Below are 14,942 nucleotides of genomic sequence, written 5' to 3' on the forward strand. Positions count from 1 at the left end.
ATAAAACTATACCCATTCTCCTCCACTTTCACTGACAAATATTGATTGGAACTAGTCAACAATTGCACATTTACCACCGAGTTCCACAAAAGCCAAATTTTACCACCAGACGCTTCATTAGTAAGATAATAATCACATTTAAACTTACTCAAGAGGTTAGGAATTCTGTCCTCCAACAAAAAAGGTTCCGCCAGAGCCAAAATATTAGGCTTGTATTTTTTAATAATCTTTCGCAATCTCAACTGTGAGGTGCCAATTCCCCTTAAATTCCAAAAAATGATTAGACTAATCATAGATTAAATTTAGAGGGACGGATCACAGCCCTAGAAGAACTCCTTTTTTTTACCATACCAACGTTATTGCTTATCACTTCCGAATTTGTCTTGTAATCTTTTTGCATATCTACCTTCAAATTGTCCCTGTCAACTTCATATTCAGATTGAATTTCTTCCAAATTAAGGTTCAGGTCCAACTCGCATTCAAGACCATCTCCTTCCTCTATCACTATCTCCTCATCTGCCACAGGAATCCCTACAGAGGTAACCTGCACTACCCGATCATTTGAACTCACCCCACCCTCACCATCTGCTTGCACTGGATGCACAAGCCAAAAGCCATCTACCTCCACTTCCTGGATAGCAAGCTCACAACCCGCAGGCAATATAGTCAGCCCATCTCCCTTCGGATCTTGTTGCACTGGTAGATCCTGCGGCACACTTTAAATGTTTGAAGCTGTAGAATCATCTCTCCAAGCCAACCCATCTCTCATCGGGGATTCAAGTGTTTCGATCCTCAGTCAAACCGTGTCTTCGTCTCCACGTTTTGTTTGATGATCACAAATTTCCGTATTCCACCTCACCGTCCAACACGTTGTCCCGTCTTCTCCTATTTCATCGCCACGAGTCCATCTACCTAAGACATTATCTCTTACTTCTATAGATCTCCCTTCAGATAACTCCAGGTTATTTTCGAATTCCAATGAGTCTCATTCGGTTAGTCAACTACAAGATCACTCCAAGCTTACCTCATCCTTATCCAAGTCAATTACCAACTCACCCTCAAAATTCAATTCAAAATTCAATTCAAATCCGTTATCTTTATCCTCATCTCATTCAAAAATTAATTCACCCGTATATCATTCTACCCCATCCCAACGTCCAATATTCTCACAACCAACTATTCTTATCTCTCCCGATCATTCCAAATCCAACACGTCTTCATCTAGTTCTACCTCTCCACGCGTCTCCCACCGACTCTCCCTTATCTCACTCAAAATTCAATTCACCCGTATCCCATCCTACCTCATCCCCAATGTGCATTATCCTCACAGCCGACTGCTCCTTTCTCTACAGATCATTCAAAATCAAATACAACTTCATCCAATTCTATTTCTCCACGTGTGTCTCCCATCAAAATTCAACTCACCCATACCTCATTCTATCTCATCCTCATCGACTACCAAATCTCCCACGTCCATTCGGTCACTACTCCCTCCTAGTCTTGATGTGGTGCTCTCACCCGCTCATCGAGCTCGTCCAATGACCGCACGCTCACAAGTTGGCACATTCAAACCGAAAAAATTTATGATGGGACCATCAAGTATCCTCTTCCTAAGGCCTTGTTTACGGAGAAAGTGGACATTCCGGACGAGCCTACATGTTATACTGAGGCTGCAAAATACAAAGAGTAGCGCCATGCCATGGACCAAGAGTTATCGGCACTCATGAAAAATGGCACTTGGTCTTTTGTTCCTCGACGTCCAGACATGAATGTTGTGGGAAACAAGTGGGTATTTCGGTCTAAATTAAACTCGGATGGGACTCTCAATTGGCGTAAAGCTCGCCTTTTGCTAAGGGCTATCATCAACAACCAAGTATTGACTACTCTGACACCTTCAGCCCTGTAGTCAAACCGGCTTCCATTAGGGCGGTTCTCTCCTATGCTATCTCTCATGGTTGGCCCCTTCGCCAAATTGATGTGAACAATACCTTTCTCTATGGCCTCTTATTCGAGGAAGTTTCCATAGCTCAACCGCCTGGTTATGAGCACTCTTAATTTTCCGACCATGTTTGTCGTCTGCACAAGGCAATCTATGGCTTGAAACAAGCACCTCGCGCCTGGTATTCTCGACTCTATGAGAAACTTGTTTCCTTTGGTTTTTTGAATTCCAAATCGGATTCCTCTCTATTTATTTATAATGAGGGTGGTGTTCATCTATTTGTTCTTATTTATGTTGACGACATTATCATCACCGGGTCACATGCAAGCTCTGTTGAATCTTTTATCCGTGCTTTAGATCATGATTTTTCTCTCAAGGATCTTGGTGAACTCAATTATTTTCTGGGTGTGGAAACTACCAAAGTGCTAGATGGCCTTTTCTTATCTCAGCGTAGGTACATTTTTAATCTATTGGAGCGAACGAACATGTCTGAAGCCAAACCGGTCTCATCGCCTATGTCCACATCCACTTCACTCTCCAAATTTGACAGCACTACCTTTCATGATCCTCATCTATATCGGAGCATAGTTGACGCCTTACAGTATTTGTCCTTAACGAGACCAGATATTTCTTTCGCCGTCAACAAAGTTTGTCAATTCATGCATCATCCTTCCATTTCTCATTGGGCGGCAGCCAAACGAATCTTGCGTTATCTCAAGAATACAATTGATCATGGTCTTCTTCTATGCCGTGGGTCTACCTCTCAGCTCTCTATCTATTCTGATGCCGACTGGGCCGGCTGTGCAGATGATTGCAAATCCACATGTGCCTATTGTGTCTTTCTTGGCCCCAATCTTATTTCTTGGGGCTCCAAGAAACAACCTACAGTTACTAGATCCAGTACTGAGGCCGAATACAAAGCTGTCGCCAATGCTACTGCTGAGTCCATTTGGGTTCAGTCTTTCCTTCGCGAGATGGGCATCTCTCTCTCTCATCCACCCACTCTTTGGTGTGATAATGTGGGTGCTACATATGTCGCGGCTAATCCAGTGTTTCATGCCCGTATGAAGCATATCGAAATTGACTATCATTTTGTACGAGAATAAGTCCAACGCAAGGCCTTAGATGTGCGCTTCATCTCCAGCAAAGATCATCTTGCCGATGTCCTCACAAAGCCGCTGTCATCTCAACGTTTCAACTCTCTCAGGAGCAAGCTCAACGTTCTTCCAGTACCGTTCAGCTTGAGGGGGAATATTGAACACTCAGAGTCCATTGGTTGTCCATCACCACCAGCCTTATCATCTTAACCTTATCCTAGGCTTCTGTAACTGCTTTATCTTTCAATATTTATCTTATCGAACTCTTGTAACAAACCACGATATATATACAATACACGATCATCACTCTACGGTATTGTAGAGTTGATATTTTCAGATTTATCTCTTTAGTACGTACTCCATGCATATACCACAATTACTTTTAATATAATATGCTTATAATCATGATGGCCATTGGCTTTATCAAATATATTGTTTAATATTTTGAGTGCTTTATACATACAATGAGATTTATCATTCTAAACTCAAGGAATCATGCCGCCTGCCCTTTAAGGCCTGGTGATCGGCTATAGTCAAGAATCGTTTGAATATAAAAATGACCATAGGGAACAAGGATAAGCCAATGATACAAGCGGGAATGGCAACATCGAAGGAATGTGCTAAGACAGCATACGTGCCTGTGATAAATGCCAGCACCATTGGTATCATGGATGAAAGAAGGATTAAAAAGGCTAGTCGATGAAAAGAGATGCGCGCATCAGAGAGATAACTTCTTGGAGGTGTAAATGCTAGGAACATGTGGATAAATATAGCAGAAGTAGATAGTACCATGGCTAGGACATCTGTAATAACGAATGCCTTGAAAGCAGCACTTGTCCTCAAAATCGCAGAGCCAGCTGGTTGTGATTTTTCACCTCCACCAACGAAACCCCCAGGCATGGTAATACCTGCTGCAAATGTCACAGTTGTAATTAGTGCAGCCACTACCAAATGACTATATGCAGCTTTTATTATGTCCTCCTTCATCAACTGATCATACTCCTCCTCCCTCTTCTCTACAATATCCTTCATCCTCTTCTTTGCATCCTCCCTCTTCTTCTCCTCTGCCTTCTTCCTATTCTCCTTCTCTTCCTTCTTAATTTTTCTAGTTTTTCATCGACTTCTGGTACTATTCCATTTGGTGTAAAAGATACTTCCACTTCCTTGAATATATCCAAACTCTGTGAAGAATATTGATTGCGCCGAATTTTGAGCATTTCAAATTAGTAAATAGAGAAATGTTATTTTTCAATCTTTTAACAGATAAAGAATGCGTATTTTACTAAGAAATTTTATAAAAATAATTGTACAAATTGATAGGACTTGATATAATATGCTAGTTAGATTGTAAAACTCTTTTTATTTTTAAATATCACATTTAACCATATTAATATATATGTGAGTTTTATTTTTGTAAATCAGTTTGTGAAACTAGTAGTCCACATGTCTTAACACCTTGTAATACTGCCAATATTATTCAGTGGAAAAAAGTGCTTGGGATCTCCAATTCAATGGTTCCCCACCTTTTATTCTTACTCAAAAACTCAGACTAGTGAAAAAAGCACTCAAAATATGGAATGTTAACTCTTTTGGGGACATATGCATAAAAAATTTGTCCACTCAGCTAACTCAACTTCAATATCAATTCCCTTCTAGCAATTCTTCTTATCAAGAGGATATTATTAGGGATTATCTTAATGAACAATTAAAAAGAGAGGAAATCTTGTGGCGTAAAAAATCCAGAATACAATGGCTTACCACCACTGATTTGAACACAAATTTTTTTCACATGTCATGCACCATGCGAAGAAGAATGAATGATATCAATTGTTTCAAAAACTTTTCAAATAAATGGGATTCCAATCCCCTGGACATTCAATCAATGTTTCTTGACCATTTCAAAACAATCTTTCAGTCTTCTTTTCCTCCCATTCCTAAGGATTTAGATAATCTGTTTCGTGACAAGATAACTGAATCAGGCAACACCCTTCTCTATGAAATTCCTTTTGATGATGAAATACTCTCCACCATCAAACAAATCTCCTCCTCAAAATCCCCAGTTACTGGTGGATTCACAGGCTTTTTTTTTTTTTTTTTTTATAAGCAGTACTAGAACATAGTGAAAGATGATCTTAATACTGTCATAAAAAGCTTTTTCATTTCTGGCCATCTTTTAAAAGAGATGAATCACACTCATATATTCCTAATTCCAAAAACTGATTCCCCAAGCACATTTTATCAATTTAGACCAATCAGTCTCTCAAATGTATGTTATAAAATCATTGCAAAAATTCTCTCCAATAGACTAAAATAGGTCATGCATAAATTCATCTCTCCTTACCAAACTGCCTTTCTCCCATGAAAAGTTATCCAAGAAAATACCAACTTCGCACATGAAGTCTTTCGTGTGTTGAAAAACAAAAAGGGGAGACAAGGACTTATGACTATTAAGATAGACATGGAGAAAGCTTTCGATTTCATGGAATGAGACTTTTTGATTGCCATCCTTTCTAGCCTTGGTTATCATCACACTTGGATCAATTGGATTAAGGAACGCATCACCACAGTCTCCTATTTGGTAGTGACCAATGGGAAACCACATAGTTTATTTCACCCATCAAAAGGACAAAGGCAAGTAGATCCCTATCTTCTTTTGTTTTCATCCTAGGGAGTGAAGTCCTCTCAATGCTCATTTGCAAAAGGGAACAACTAGGAAATGTAAAGGGTATTAGAATTAGTAAAAATGGACCGTTTCTCTCTCATTTGCTTTTTGCAAATGATCTCATCTTTTTTAGTTCAGCTACAGTCCAAAATGCTCAAGCTTACTCTGACTTTCTTGAACTGTACTCCTCCTGTTCAAGTCAAAAAATTTGCACAACCAAATGCTCCATCCAATTTAGTAGAAATAGTAGACCATCCATCACTAAGGAAGTAAGAGAAATCCTCAATCTCAAAATTTCACCTGCTAAGATCATATACCTTGGCCTTCCTCTCAACTTTGTCTCCTCAACTCAACATCACTTTAAAGAGATTTTAGAAAAAATCCATAGTAAATTAGCTGGATAGAAAACAAAACTCTTATCACAAATTGGTGGAACAACACTCATAAAATCAATTGCTTGTGCCATACCTTCCTAGACTATGTCCACCATTTGGATCCAAAAAAAATATCTCCACGAAGATTGACAAGGCCTTAATGAGATTCTGGTAGGGTTTTGATTATAACAAAATTCATAATTGCACTCCAGAATCTTGGAACTCCATCTGCAAATTCAGGTCAATAAGTGGTCTTGGTATTAGATTAGTGGCTAACTTTAGAAAAGCCTTGCCGAGCAAATTAGGTTAGCATCTGATTAGTGGGAAAAACATCATCTGTATATGCGCATTGTCTAAAAAATACTTGAAAAACTCCTCTTGGCATTTTGCTACATCAAAACCCACTGACTCCAGATTCTGGAAATGTATGATGAAACAAAAAAATTTCATAGCTTATAGTGTCTACTTCTAGATTAACAGCAAAGTTGATACCAAAATTTGTTCTGACCCGTGGGTTCCCACATTAATTTCATCAACCCCAACACCACAGTCCTCTTATACACTGCAAGACCCTTAATTGAGAGTTTCAGAACTAATGTTGGAGGAACCTAGGAGATGGAATACTCTTGTTCTCCAGGCTCTTTTCTTACAAGAATTAGTTGCTGAAATCCAAAAAATTCACCTCAATCAGTATCATTTCCATAACCAACCAGACACCCTTAAATGGATTCATCATTCTTCGGGTAAATTCTCTGTTAAGTATGCTTATGCTACAATTACTCTCCAATCAAATGGTCACAATGCCACTCATTCTTCCCTGGCCTGATTTGAAAACACTATGGCCTTTAAAAATGCAAGATAGTTTACAATTATTCCATTGGAAAGCCTTAAACGACATTTTGCCAACTAGGTCTTTGTTAAGCAATTGTATTTCCTTCACAGAAGATTAGAAACTTTGTCCTATTTGAATATGATTTTGAACCCTACAAGCAACCTAAATCTGCCGACCAGTGAATCTTATCACTTCCAGATATTTGTTGTTCTAGTAATGGACAACCTTTGGTTCACTAGAAATAAGATAATCCACAATATCACAACTCCAACCATTGAGCAGTTAGTCAAAAGGACCATAGAAACCTACAAAGAACATTGCAAAGCTTGGACATGGAAAATTGCTAAAATCACCCCCAAATGGATCCCACCTTCACCAGAATATATGTTTTCAATAACATTTGATGTAGCAGTTAGAGAAAAGAAGGCAGCACATCAACAACAGTTTGCAGATCACATAATAGATCCATGAGATTTGTGATAACCAGATTCATAAGCAGCACTAATCCCAATCAAGGCAGCTTTCATAGGAGTTCAAGAAGCACATTCACAGCAGATCAAAAAAATCATCATTGAAAGTGACTCCTCAAATGCCATCTCATGCATCAATCAACCACATAAAGCATGCAAATAATTGGGAGACAGAAGGCATAACAAGAGATACATGATTTCTACTAAAAGACTTCAAAACCTGGAGGGCAGTCAAGATACATCGAACCCAATTAAAATCTCACAATTTTTGGGTTATGAAAATTAAAAAGATTATATATGTTACCTTTCGGGTTGATACGTCTGCCGCGGTTAAAGCGATTTCCCAAGCATGAAGGTTTTCATTGTTGAAGGCCATCTGATCGACTCTAGGGTCAAAGAAGAGATTGTCTATGCCATTCGTATGCCGATGATCATTGGTGTCGAGCCAATAGGAAGAACGTCGGAGAAAATGATGTAAAGGTGTATTCCCGTCGGCGTCCTTTTGATTCAAAAGATTCCCGAGAGACCTATTGTCCAGGATGGCTCCAATGATCAGTTTTATATGTTGATAACCTTCAAAATCATCTAGAACTGGGCCCTCCGCAGCAAAGTGGAGTGCATTCCAGCCTCTGTTGTCAACCAATTCACAACAATCCGGACAGTGTGATATAATCTTTTCCATGACCATATGATGACCACGATGAGCTGCAATGTGAAGAGCAGTCCTACCCTCCGTGTCTTTCATGTATGCTACATCTCTATAGTATTCCAGCAACAGCTTTGTTGACTCATTTTTATTGTAGTGTGCAGCCAAGTGAAGCGGAGTCCAACCTTTCTGGTCTGCTTCTTTACTTATACCTCCGATTTTTTGAATTAGTTTGATCACTTCTAAAACACATAAATCAAATGATCATTTCATAATTGAAACTAATTAGCATCAAGGACTTGTTACGTGATAGAAAACAAAATTCATAACATGAATAAAATCTCAATCCGTACGTGTCACTTGTTATTGTTAATGTTATTATGTGGTTGATCTAGATGATCTACTTTCTTTTGAAAACTCATAATTAACGTCGTTAATTGTTAGAAATTTAGACCTACCAAATTCACCCCCAGGATCCACTTTTTGGTGAAATATGAAGAAAAACAGAGAAATAATAACAACACAAGAATTTACGTGGAAACTTTCAAAAACAGGAAAAAAACCACCAGACCCAGAGAAGAAAATACACTATGTGAAAAATTATTACAATCACACAATTTTTCTCCTCATCCCAAATGACACCCACAAAGCTTTTCCACTAGTAAAACTTTAACTCTCACCTCTTTTCTTTTTACAAGAAAAAGCTAATAGAGGACTTTTCTTAGAGTCACAAGTTACTAATTAAGATTATGACTTGGTGTAATTAACTAAGAGGCCAAGCACCCTATTTATAGGCCTTGAGGCCTACTCCTCAATTCTCTCCCACCGATGTGGGACTCCAAAGGAGCAAACCCAACAATCTCCACCTTGCGACTTTGGCTGGTCCCACAGCCACGCTCTACTGCAATGAAGATCTTCATAGCTTTTGCTATCATGCTCCACCATAAAAGCATACCCACTCAGAATAAACCAATTCCAAGCATTTCAATTTCGGCCCATGTCGAAAATAACCTTGCTGAAAAATTATGGTGCAACTTCCACGTTTGGCTTTCCTGGAAGTTCATCAGCCATCGACATAAATTTCCACCACACACCCTGCATTAATGCCAAACCAATGCATGTGTGCAAACTTGTGGACCCACTAACATTAACACATCCTCTATCATGGCAACTTTGGGAATTAGCGGCATGCCATGAGGATGTACATGTCCCTTTAACAGACATCGTCTTCCATGGAGAGAAACACAACGTTAGTTTCATTACCAGTATCTCCATTTACTGACTTGGAGCCACTTGCCGAACTTGCTCCTGCTCTTGGACAATTTTTTTTGACGTGCCCAGATTGTCCACACGCCCAGCAGACTACTTTCATCTTCATGGAGTTCTTCCTCTTCCCATTACCAGCTACTACCAATGCTAAGTTTCCAGGTGAACCATTTCTTCCACCACCTAGTCTTCTCTCTTCAGAAAAGAGTTTACTGGTAACTTCTGAAAAAATTATTTTCTCCTTCCCACGTATCAAAATAGGCTTCATATGCTCATAGGAAGATGGAAGAGACCAGATGAGCCTCAAGGCTTGATCCTCATCATCAATTTTAACTCCAATAGATTCTAGCTCAGAGACAATGCCATTAAGAACACTTAAATGATCTGAAATAGTCGTACCTTCACTCATCTGCAGTGTATGAAACTGCTCCTTCAGGTACACCCGATTTGAGACGCCCTTTGTTTGATACAACTCTTCGAGCTTTTCCCAGAGTTCTTTTGCCGTAGATATTCCATGAATATTTGCAAGAACATTCTTGGCCAAGCACAGACGTATCACACTTGCTGCTCTCAAATCCAGATCCTCCCAATCTTCATCGCTCATTACAGATCTGCTCTTTGTTTCATCAGTCATGCTAGTATCACTGCTGACTTCAGGGATTGGTCTGCCCTTCAACGCCTTGTGTAATCCTGATTGAATCAAAATATCCTTGACTTGAACTTGCCACAAGCCAAAATTGATTCTTCCATCAAATTTCTCCACCTCATATCTGATAGAATTTGAAGCCTTACTTCCTAACATTGCTTCGATGAATTTTTACCGTAGAAATGAATAGTACTCACTAAGTAAGTTCCTAGGAAAGATTATTCTTTCCTAGATAGAACTTCAAAGTTCCCAGGAAAGATTGGAGGGTCACACTGGACCACTTAAATACCAATCTCCTAGACAGAACCTCCTTAGACTGTACGTATTCACACTACCACACCAAAGCTCCACCACCAAAAAGAACCTAGTAGCTCTGATACCACTTGTTAGAAATTTGGACCTACCAAATTCACTCCCAGGATCCACTTTTTGGTGAAATATGAAGAAAACCAGAGAAATAATAACAACACAAGAATTTACGTGGAAACTCCCAAAAACAGGAAAAAAACCACCAGACCCAGAGAAGAAAATACACTATGTGAAAAATTATTACAATCACACAATTTTTCTCCTCACCCCAAATGACACCCACAAAGCTTTTCCACTAGTAAAACTTTAACTCTCACCTCTTTTCTTTTACAAAAAAAAGCTAATAGATGACTTTTTTTAGAGTCACAAGTTACTAATTAAGCTTATGACTTGGTGTAATTAACTAAGAGGCCAAGCACCTTATTTATAGGCCTTGAGGCCTGCTCCTCAATTCTCTCCCACCGATGTGGGACTCCAAAGGAGCAAACCCAACATTAATTACACCGCCAAATTGTCAATTATCAGCCTTTAGGAAAATAAAAATGTGTCAATTTTCCTATAATGTATATTCCATGAGTTCAATTGCGAAAGGTGTTGGGAACAAGTGGTGATCCAGAGACAAACTAGAAGTAGAGTAGCTGAAGTAAATGATAAAAAAATCGAAAATATAAACCTATTGTATTTACTATTTAAGCATTACTATAAGCCGATTGAACCGTAGAGGCTAGAATGCTGAAAAAAGCAGTAATACCTGGTTCCTCCCAACATGCTGCAGCGTGCAAAGCCGTTCTACCAAGGTGGCCATTATAAGCTGGAGATTTGCAGGTGTTTATAATTTCGGACACCAGAGACTGAAGTATTCTCTCGGCGGCCATGTAAAGCGGAGTCTCACCAGCAACATTAGCAAAATATGAAAATTCTGGGTCTTCTACCATCAATAGTTTCGCCGCCTCTAGATGATTGTAGCGCACTGCCTCGTGCAAGGCCGTGTCTTTCTCTTTGTTCATCATCCCCAGCATCTCTCTGGCCGATCTAAACCCGCTCTCGAGGTCTTGACATGAGATATGATCATTTGCTCGTTCAAGAAGGAATTTAATTACGGCAGTATGTCCGTATCTTGCTGCAATGTGCAAAGGAATTTCATCATTAGCATTGGCTTGCCACAAAAGTTGTAACACCCCATTCCCGTAGATCCGGAGAGTTAACTCATATCAACAAAATTATCTCCAATAACCCTTCTAAAATAAACCAGAGTTTCTATAACATAATAACCTATTGTTCAACACAATTATCCATGTTCCTACATAAGGACACAACAAAAATACCTGGATAATATACATTAACATTTTCATCAATGCTTAGAAATATCCATGACTGAAAATATTAAAGCAACATAAAATATCAACACTACCAAACAGACTCTTCAAAAAAAAAAAAAATCCTTGTACCCTCAGGCACTCAATCTTCTATGATCAACCAAAACTTGCTAGCACTTCCTATCCCTGACTTTCAGCTGATGTATCAAAATTATCTGAAAATATTATGGAGATAGGGGTAAGTTATCAACAACTTAGTAAGCAGAGAACATATACTAGTATGCAAACATGAGCATTTACAAAGTTTAGTATGCAGAACAAAATATTTTTATTTTCAGAATGTAGAATCAGAACATGTTATCAAAAATATCAAAGCGAAAGTTCATAAATATTCATAATCAAAATCCCTTTGGCATAGCATAACTGAAACATCATATCAGAACAGAATTCCATGTTTAACCCCCGTGGTAGGGTTGTGCAAATCCCAACGGCCAACCGAGCAGAAACAAAATGTGAATCTTCCCCTTATTAATCTCGGAGCCCCAAGTGTGCACATAGGAAAGACCACGCATAAAACCATTTTGTTTCCAAAGTGGGTGCACCAGAAACAGAAAAGTTGGTACCAACCCAAAACAGAGGCCACAGTTTTACACCCATGGTAAGGTCAGAACATAAACAGAATGTCATGCCAGAGATTTCAGAAATCACATCATATCATATCAGAGTACAGAACACTTTCAAAACAGAATAGAACCAAATCACAAAATATAATTTACGCACAAAATTTCATATTCGCTCTCTTTTACATAGTTCAGAAACAAAATGTCAAAATAGCTCATGTCTACAGCAGTCATGACCGAAAATACTTTCTTCTTATACAGAATTTCATGAATAATGCAGAACAAATAACTGAGGTTGTTTCCAAAATTTCTTTTTATAACAAAACATGCATATTTTCCAAAATCAACCTCAGATAATTTTATTTTATGCAAAATGCAACATAGGAATCCCTCTTACCTGAATTTCTTAGCTTTATAGAATTTTTCCACAACAGTGCTGAACAGATACTAACCGTCACCTATAAAATAGTCACATAACTTTCATAAATTTTTAATCCACGTATTTCGATATTTAAGCCTAAGATGCTAAAATAACTCATTTTAATTCCTCAAAAACCTAAATTCATGAAATCCCAAAATATTAACACTTCCCAAATTCCAACTAAATCTCTAACTAAAGTATTAAACTCTAACTTATTTAATAAACTAGAACATAATAAAATTACAAAATTATCATTTACTTTTGGAAGAAAACTTTACTTCAAATAAAATTAACTTACCAAAATAATTTACGTAAACATGGAAAACTTAGTATTTACAAATACATATTAAAACTTTAAAACACAAGAATGCAATTTGTAACTCAATTGTAATAATGTAATTTTATTTATTTAGTAGACAAACTATGCAATAGCTTCTGTAGTACTTATGATTTGAAAACATGATCAAAGGGCATAACGGTAATAACTCCATTGCTATTGGGTTACAGAATTACCCAACTAAATATATAACTCTATAAGTCAACAAACATGAAAAACAAATGAATTGAAGTGCAGCGGCGGACTTACAACTAAAACCGAGATATGCGTGGAGGGGCAAGGCGCGACGGGCTGGGCGAGTGGAAGGTGGCTGTCCCGACGGCAGTGCACTGAGAGAATGGAGAGAGAGTAATCACGGCATGAGGAAGAAGTTAATACCGAGAGAGAGAGAGACGGAGGGGTGGCAGTGACTTACAGAGGCGTTAAGGGGAGTCTTTCGGCAGCGACACGGAGGAGTAATGATAGCAGCTGGGCAACATCGGTGGCACTCGGAGGGTCACGGTGGCTGAGAGGGCGTCGGTCTGTGGTATTCCAACAGGGACGGTACTCTGTTTTCGGGAGCTAAAACAGAGGATAAACGGCTGGGTTTTCCGAGAGATGGGGGAGGGGTGGTGGCGTCGGTGGCCTCTGCCGTGTGAGAGAAATCTCGTCCAGTTGCTCGGAGCTGATGGACAGAGGGCTATGGTGGTTGGCTTACGGAGGTCATGCTAGCGAAGAAAAGATGAACATGCATGAGGTTGGTGATGCTACGGTGCAGAGGATGGCGTTCAGTGCAATTTGTTTTGCTTGGCCTCGGGTGCTAGCTGGTTAACAACATGAAGAAATTGTTTCACCGATAAAATCTAGTGGTGGCAACACTATAGGAAAGAACACCAACGTCTAACGCATACGTGTTGTCTAAGAATTGTGACAGTTGCCGAAAAAGTGAAGGATAGAGATGTGTATGGAGTGGTGAACGTGGACTGCTGCAGTTTAAAGGAAAAAAAAAAAAAGGCGGTGGGAATTTGCTTGTTTCCGAACACGTAGGGACGTGCATGGCAATTAGCATGCACTGAGTATTGTGGTGGCCTCATGTTCAAACATAAACCTCTCATCAAACAATATCTTTCAATCATTGAGCCTAAAAAAACAAATCATACATAAGCCCAAAAATATTTAATAGACTTGGCTGGACCCTGGTATTACAAAAGTAAAGGATGTATTTTGAGAATTTCGTCTACAAAGTTGGTTGGTGACTCTGCTCCTGCAACAAGGGCTGTAATATAAATGTGAAGAACAGTGTTTTTGTTTGGTGTTAGCTGGACATTAAGATGTGTCCCATGAACTAAAGAACTCGATGTTTCCTTTTGCTGCAGCTTCGTAGAATTCCGGATCCATGCAAGTCATGCTCTCTCTTTCCCTGGGCTGATTAGTATTACCAGATGATCCCGAACCTTCAAACGAACTGGAGGCAGCCATTTTGATATGTAATGAATGTTGATATTGTCTCTGCACTTGGATTAATTGATAGTTTCTACGCCTCAATCTATACTATTCATTCTGCATTTCGTGTATGAATTACGCAGGACGAGTTCACGTGAAACACATTAATACTATTCTCGCAAATCCTAGAAAGCAATTATAGTGCATGGAAAAGAATCTCATTCCTTTTTTAGGAATAAAGAAATCATTGGGAAGGAATTTTAACGTTTTTCTGTACAGAAGCAACTGTAACTTCTATTAATTTAATTCGATGTCAGCCCATTTGTTCAATTATTAATAATATTTCATTTTCATTGAATGTGGTTTGAATAGTGAGATGAGAGGAGATAATTTTAGATAAAAGTTAAATAAAATATTATTTTTTAATATTATTATTATTCTGAGATTTAAAAAAATTAAATTATTTATTTTATTTTGTGTAAAAATTTAAAAAAATTATAATGATAATATGAGATAAAATAAGAAAGGTAAAATACTTTCGTTATCCCAACCTACCTAAAATCAATTACTTTTGATGGCACAAGA

The 14,942-nt window shown here is 38.5% G+C and overlaps 1 protein-coding gene and 1 long non-coding RNA gene across 2 annotated transcripts; both read right to left on the reverse strand.

Moving 5' to 3' along the window:
• Positions 1-3,510: 3,510 nt before the first annotated feature.
• On the reverse strand, positions 3,511-11,581 carry LOC121247295 (ankyrin repeat-containing protein At5g02620-like). The gene is made up of 4 exons (XM_041145667.1): positions 11,567-11,581; positions 10,993-11,446; positions 7,679-8,262; positions 3,511-4,128 (listed from the first exon to the last, which is right to left on the reverse strand). Exons 1-4 carry the CDS (start codon positions 11,579-11,581, stop codon positions 3,511-3,513), a joined length of 1,671 nt encoding a protein of 556 aa, XP_041001601.1.
• Positions 11,582-12,603: 1,022 nt separating this feature from the next.
• On the reverse strand, positions 12,604-13,739 carry LOC121236755. Its single transcript, XR_005934800.1, has 3 exons — positions 13,351-13,739; positions 13,185-13,264; positions 12,604-12,635 (listed from the first exon to the last, which is right to left on the reverse strand). It is a non-coding gene; the product is annotated as an uncharacterized LOC121236755 (long non-coding RNA).
• Between the last annotated feature and the right edge of the window lie 1,203 nt (positions 13,740-14,942).

The sequence above is a fragment of the Juglans microcarpa x Juglans regia genome, chromosome 1D (genome assembly GCF_004785595.1).
Source record: "Juglans microcarpa x Juglans regia isolate MS1-56 chromosome 1D, Jm3101_v1.0, whole genome shotgun sequence".
Classification (NCBI taxonomy): Eukaryota; Viridiplantae; Streptophyta; class Magnoliopsida; order Fagales; family Juglandaceae; genus Juglans; species Juglans microcarpa x Juglans regia.

Coding starts and splice junctions, on each gene's coding strand:
- LOC121247295 (XM_041145667.1), bottom strand. Junction 8,263..10,992: donor AGCATGTTGGGAGGAACCAG/GTATTACTGCTT, acceptor TATGTGTTTTAG/AAGTGATCAAACTAATTCAA. Junction 4,129..7,678: donor CAGACGTATCAACCCGAAAG/GTAACATATATA, acceptor AAAATTAAGAAG/GAAGAGAAGGAGAATAGGAA.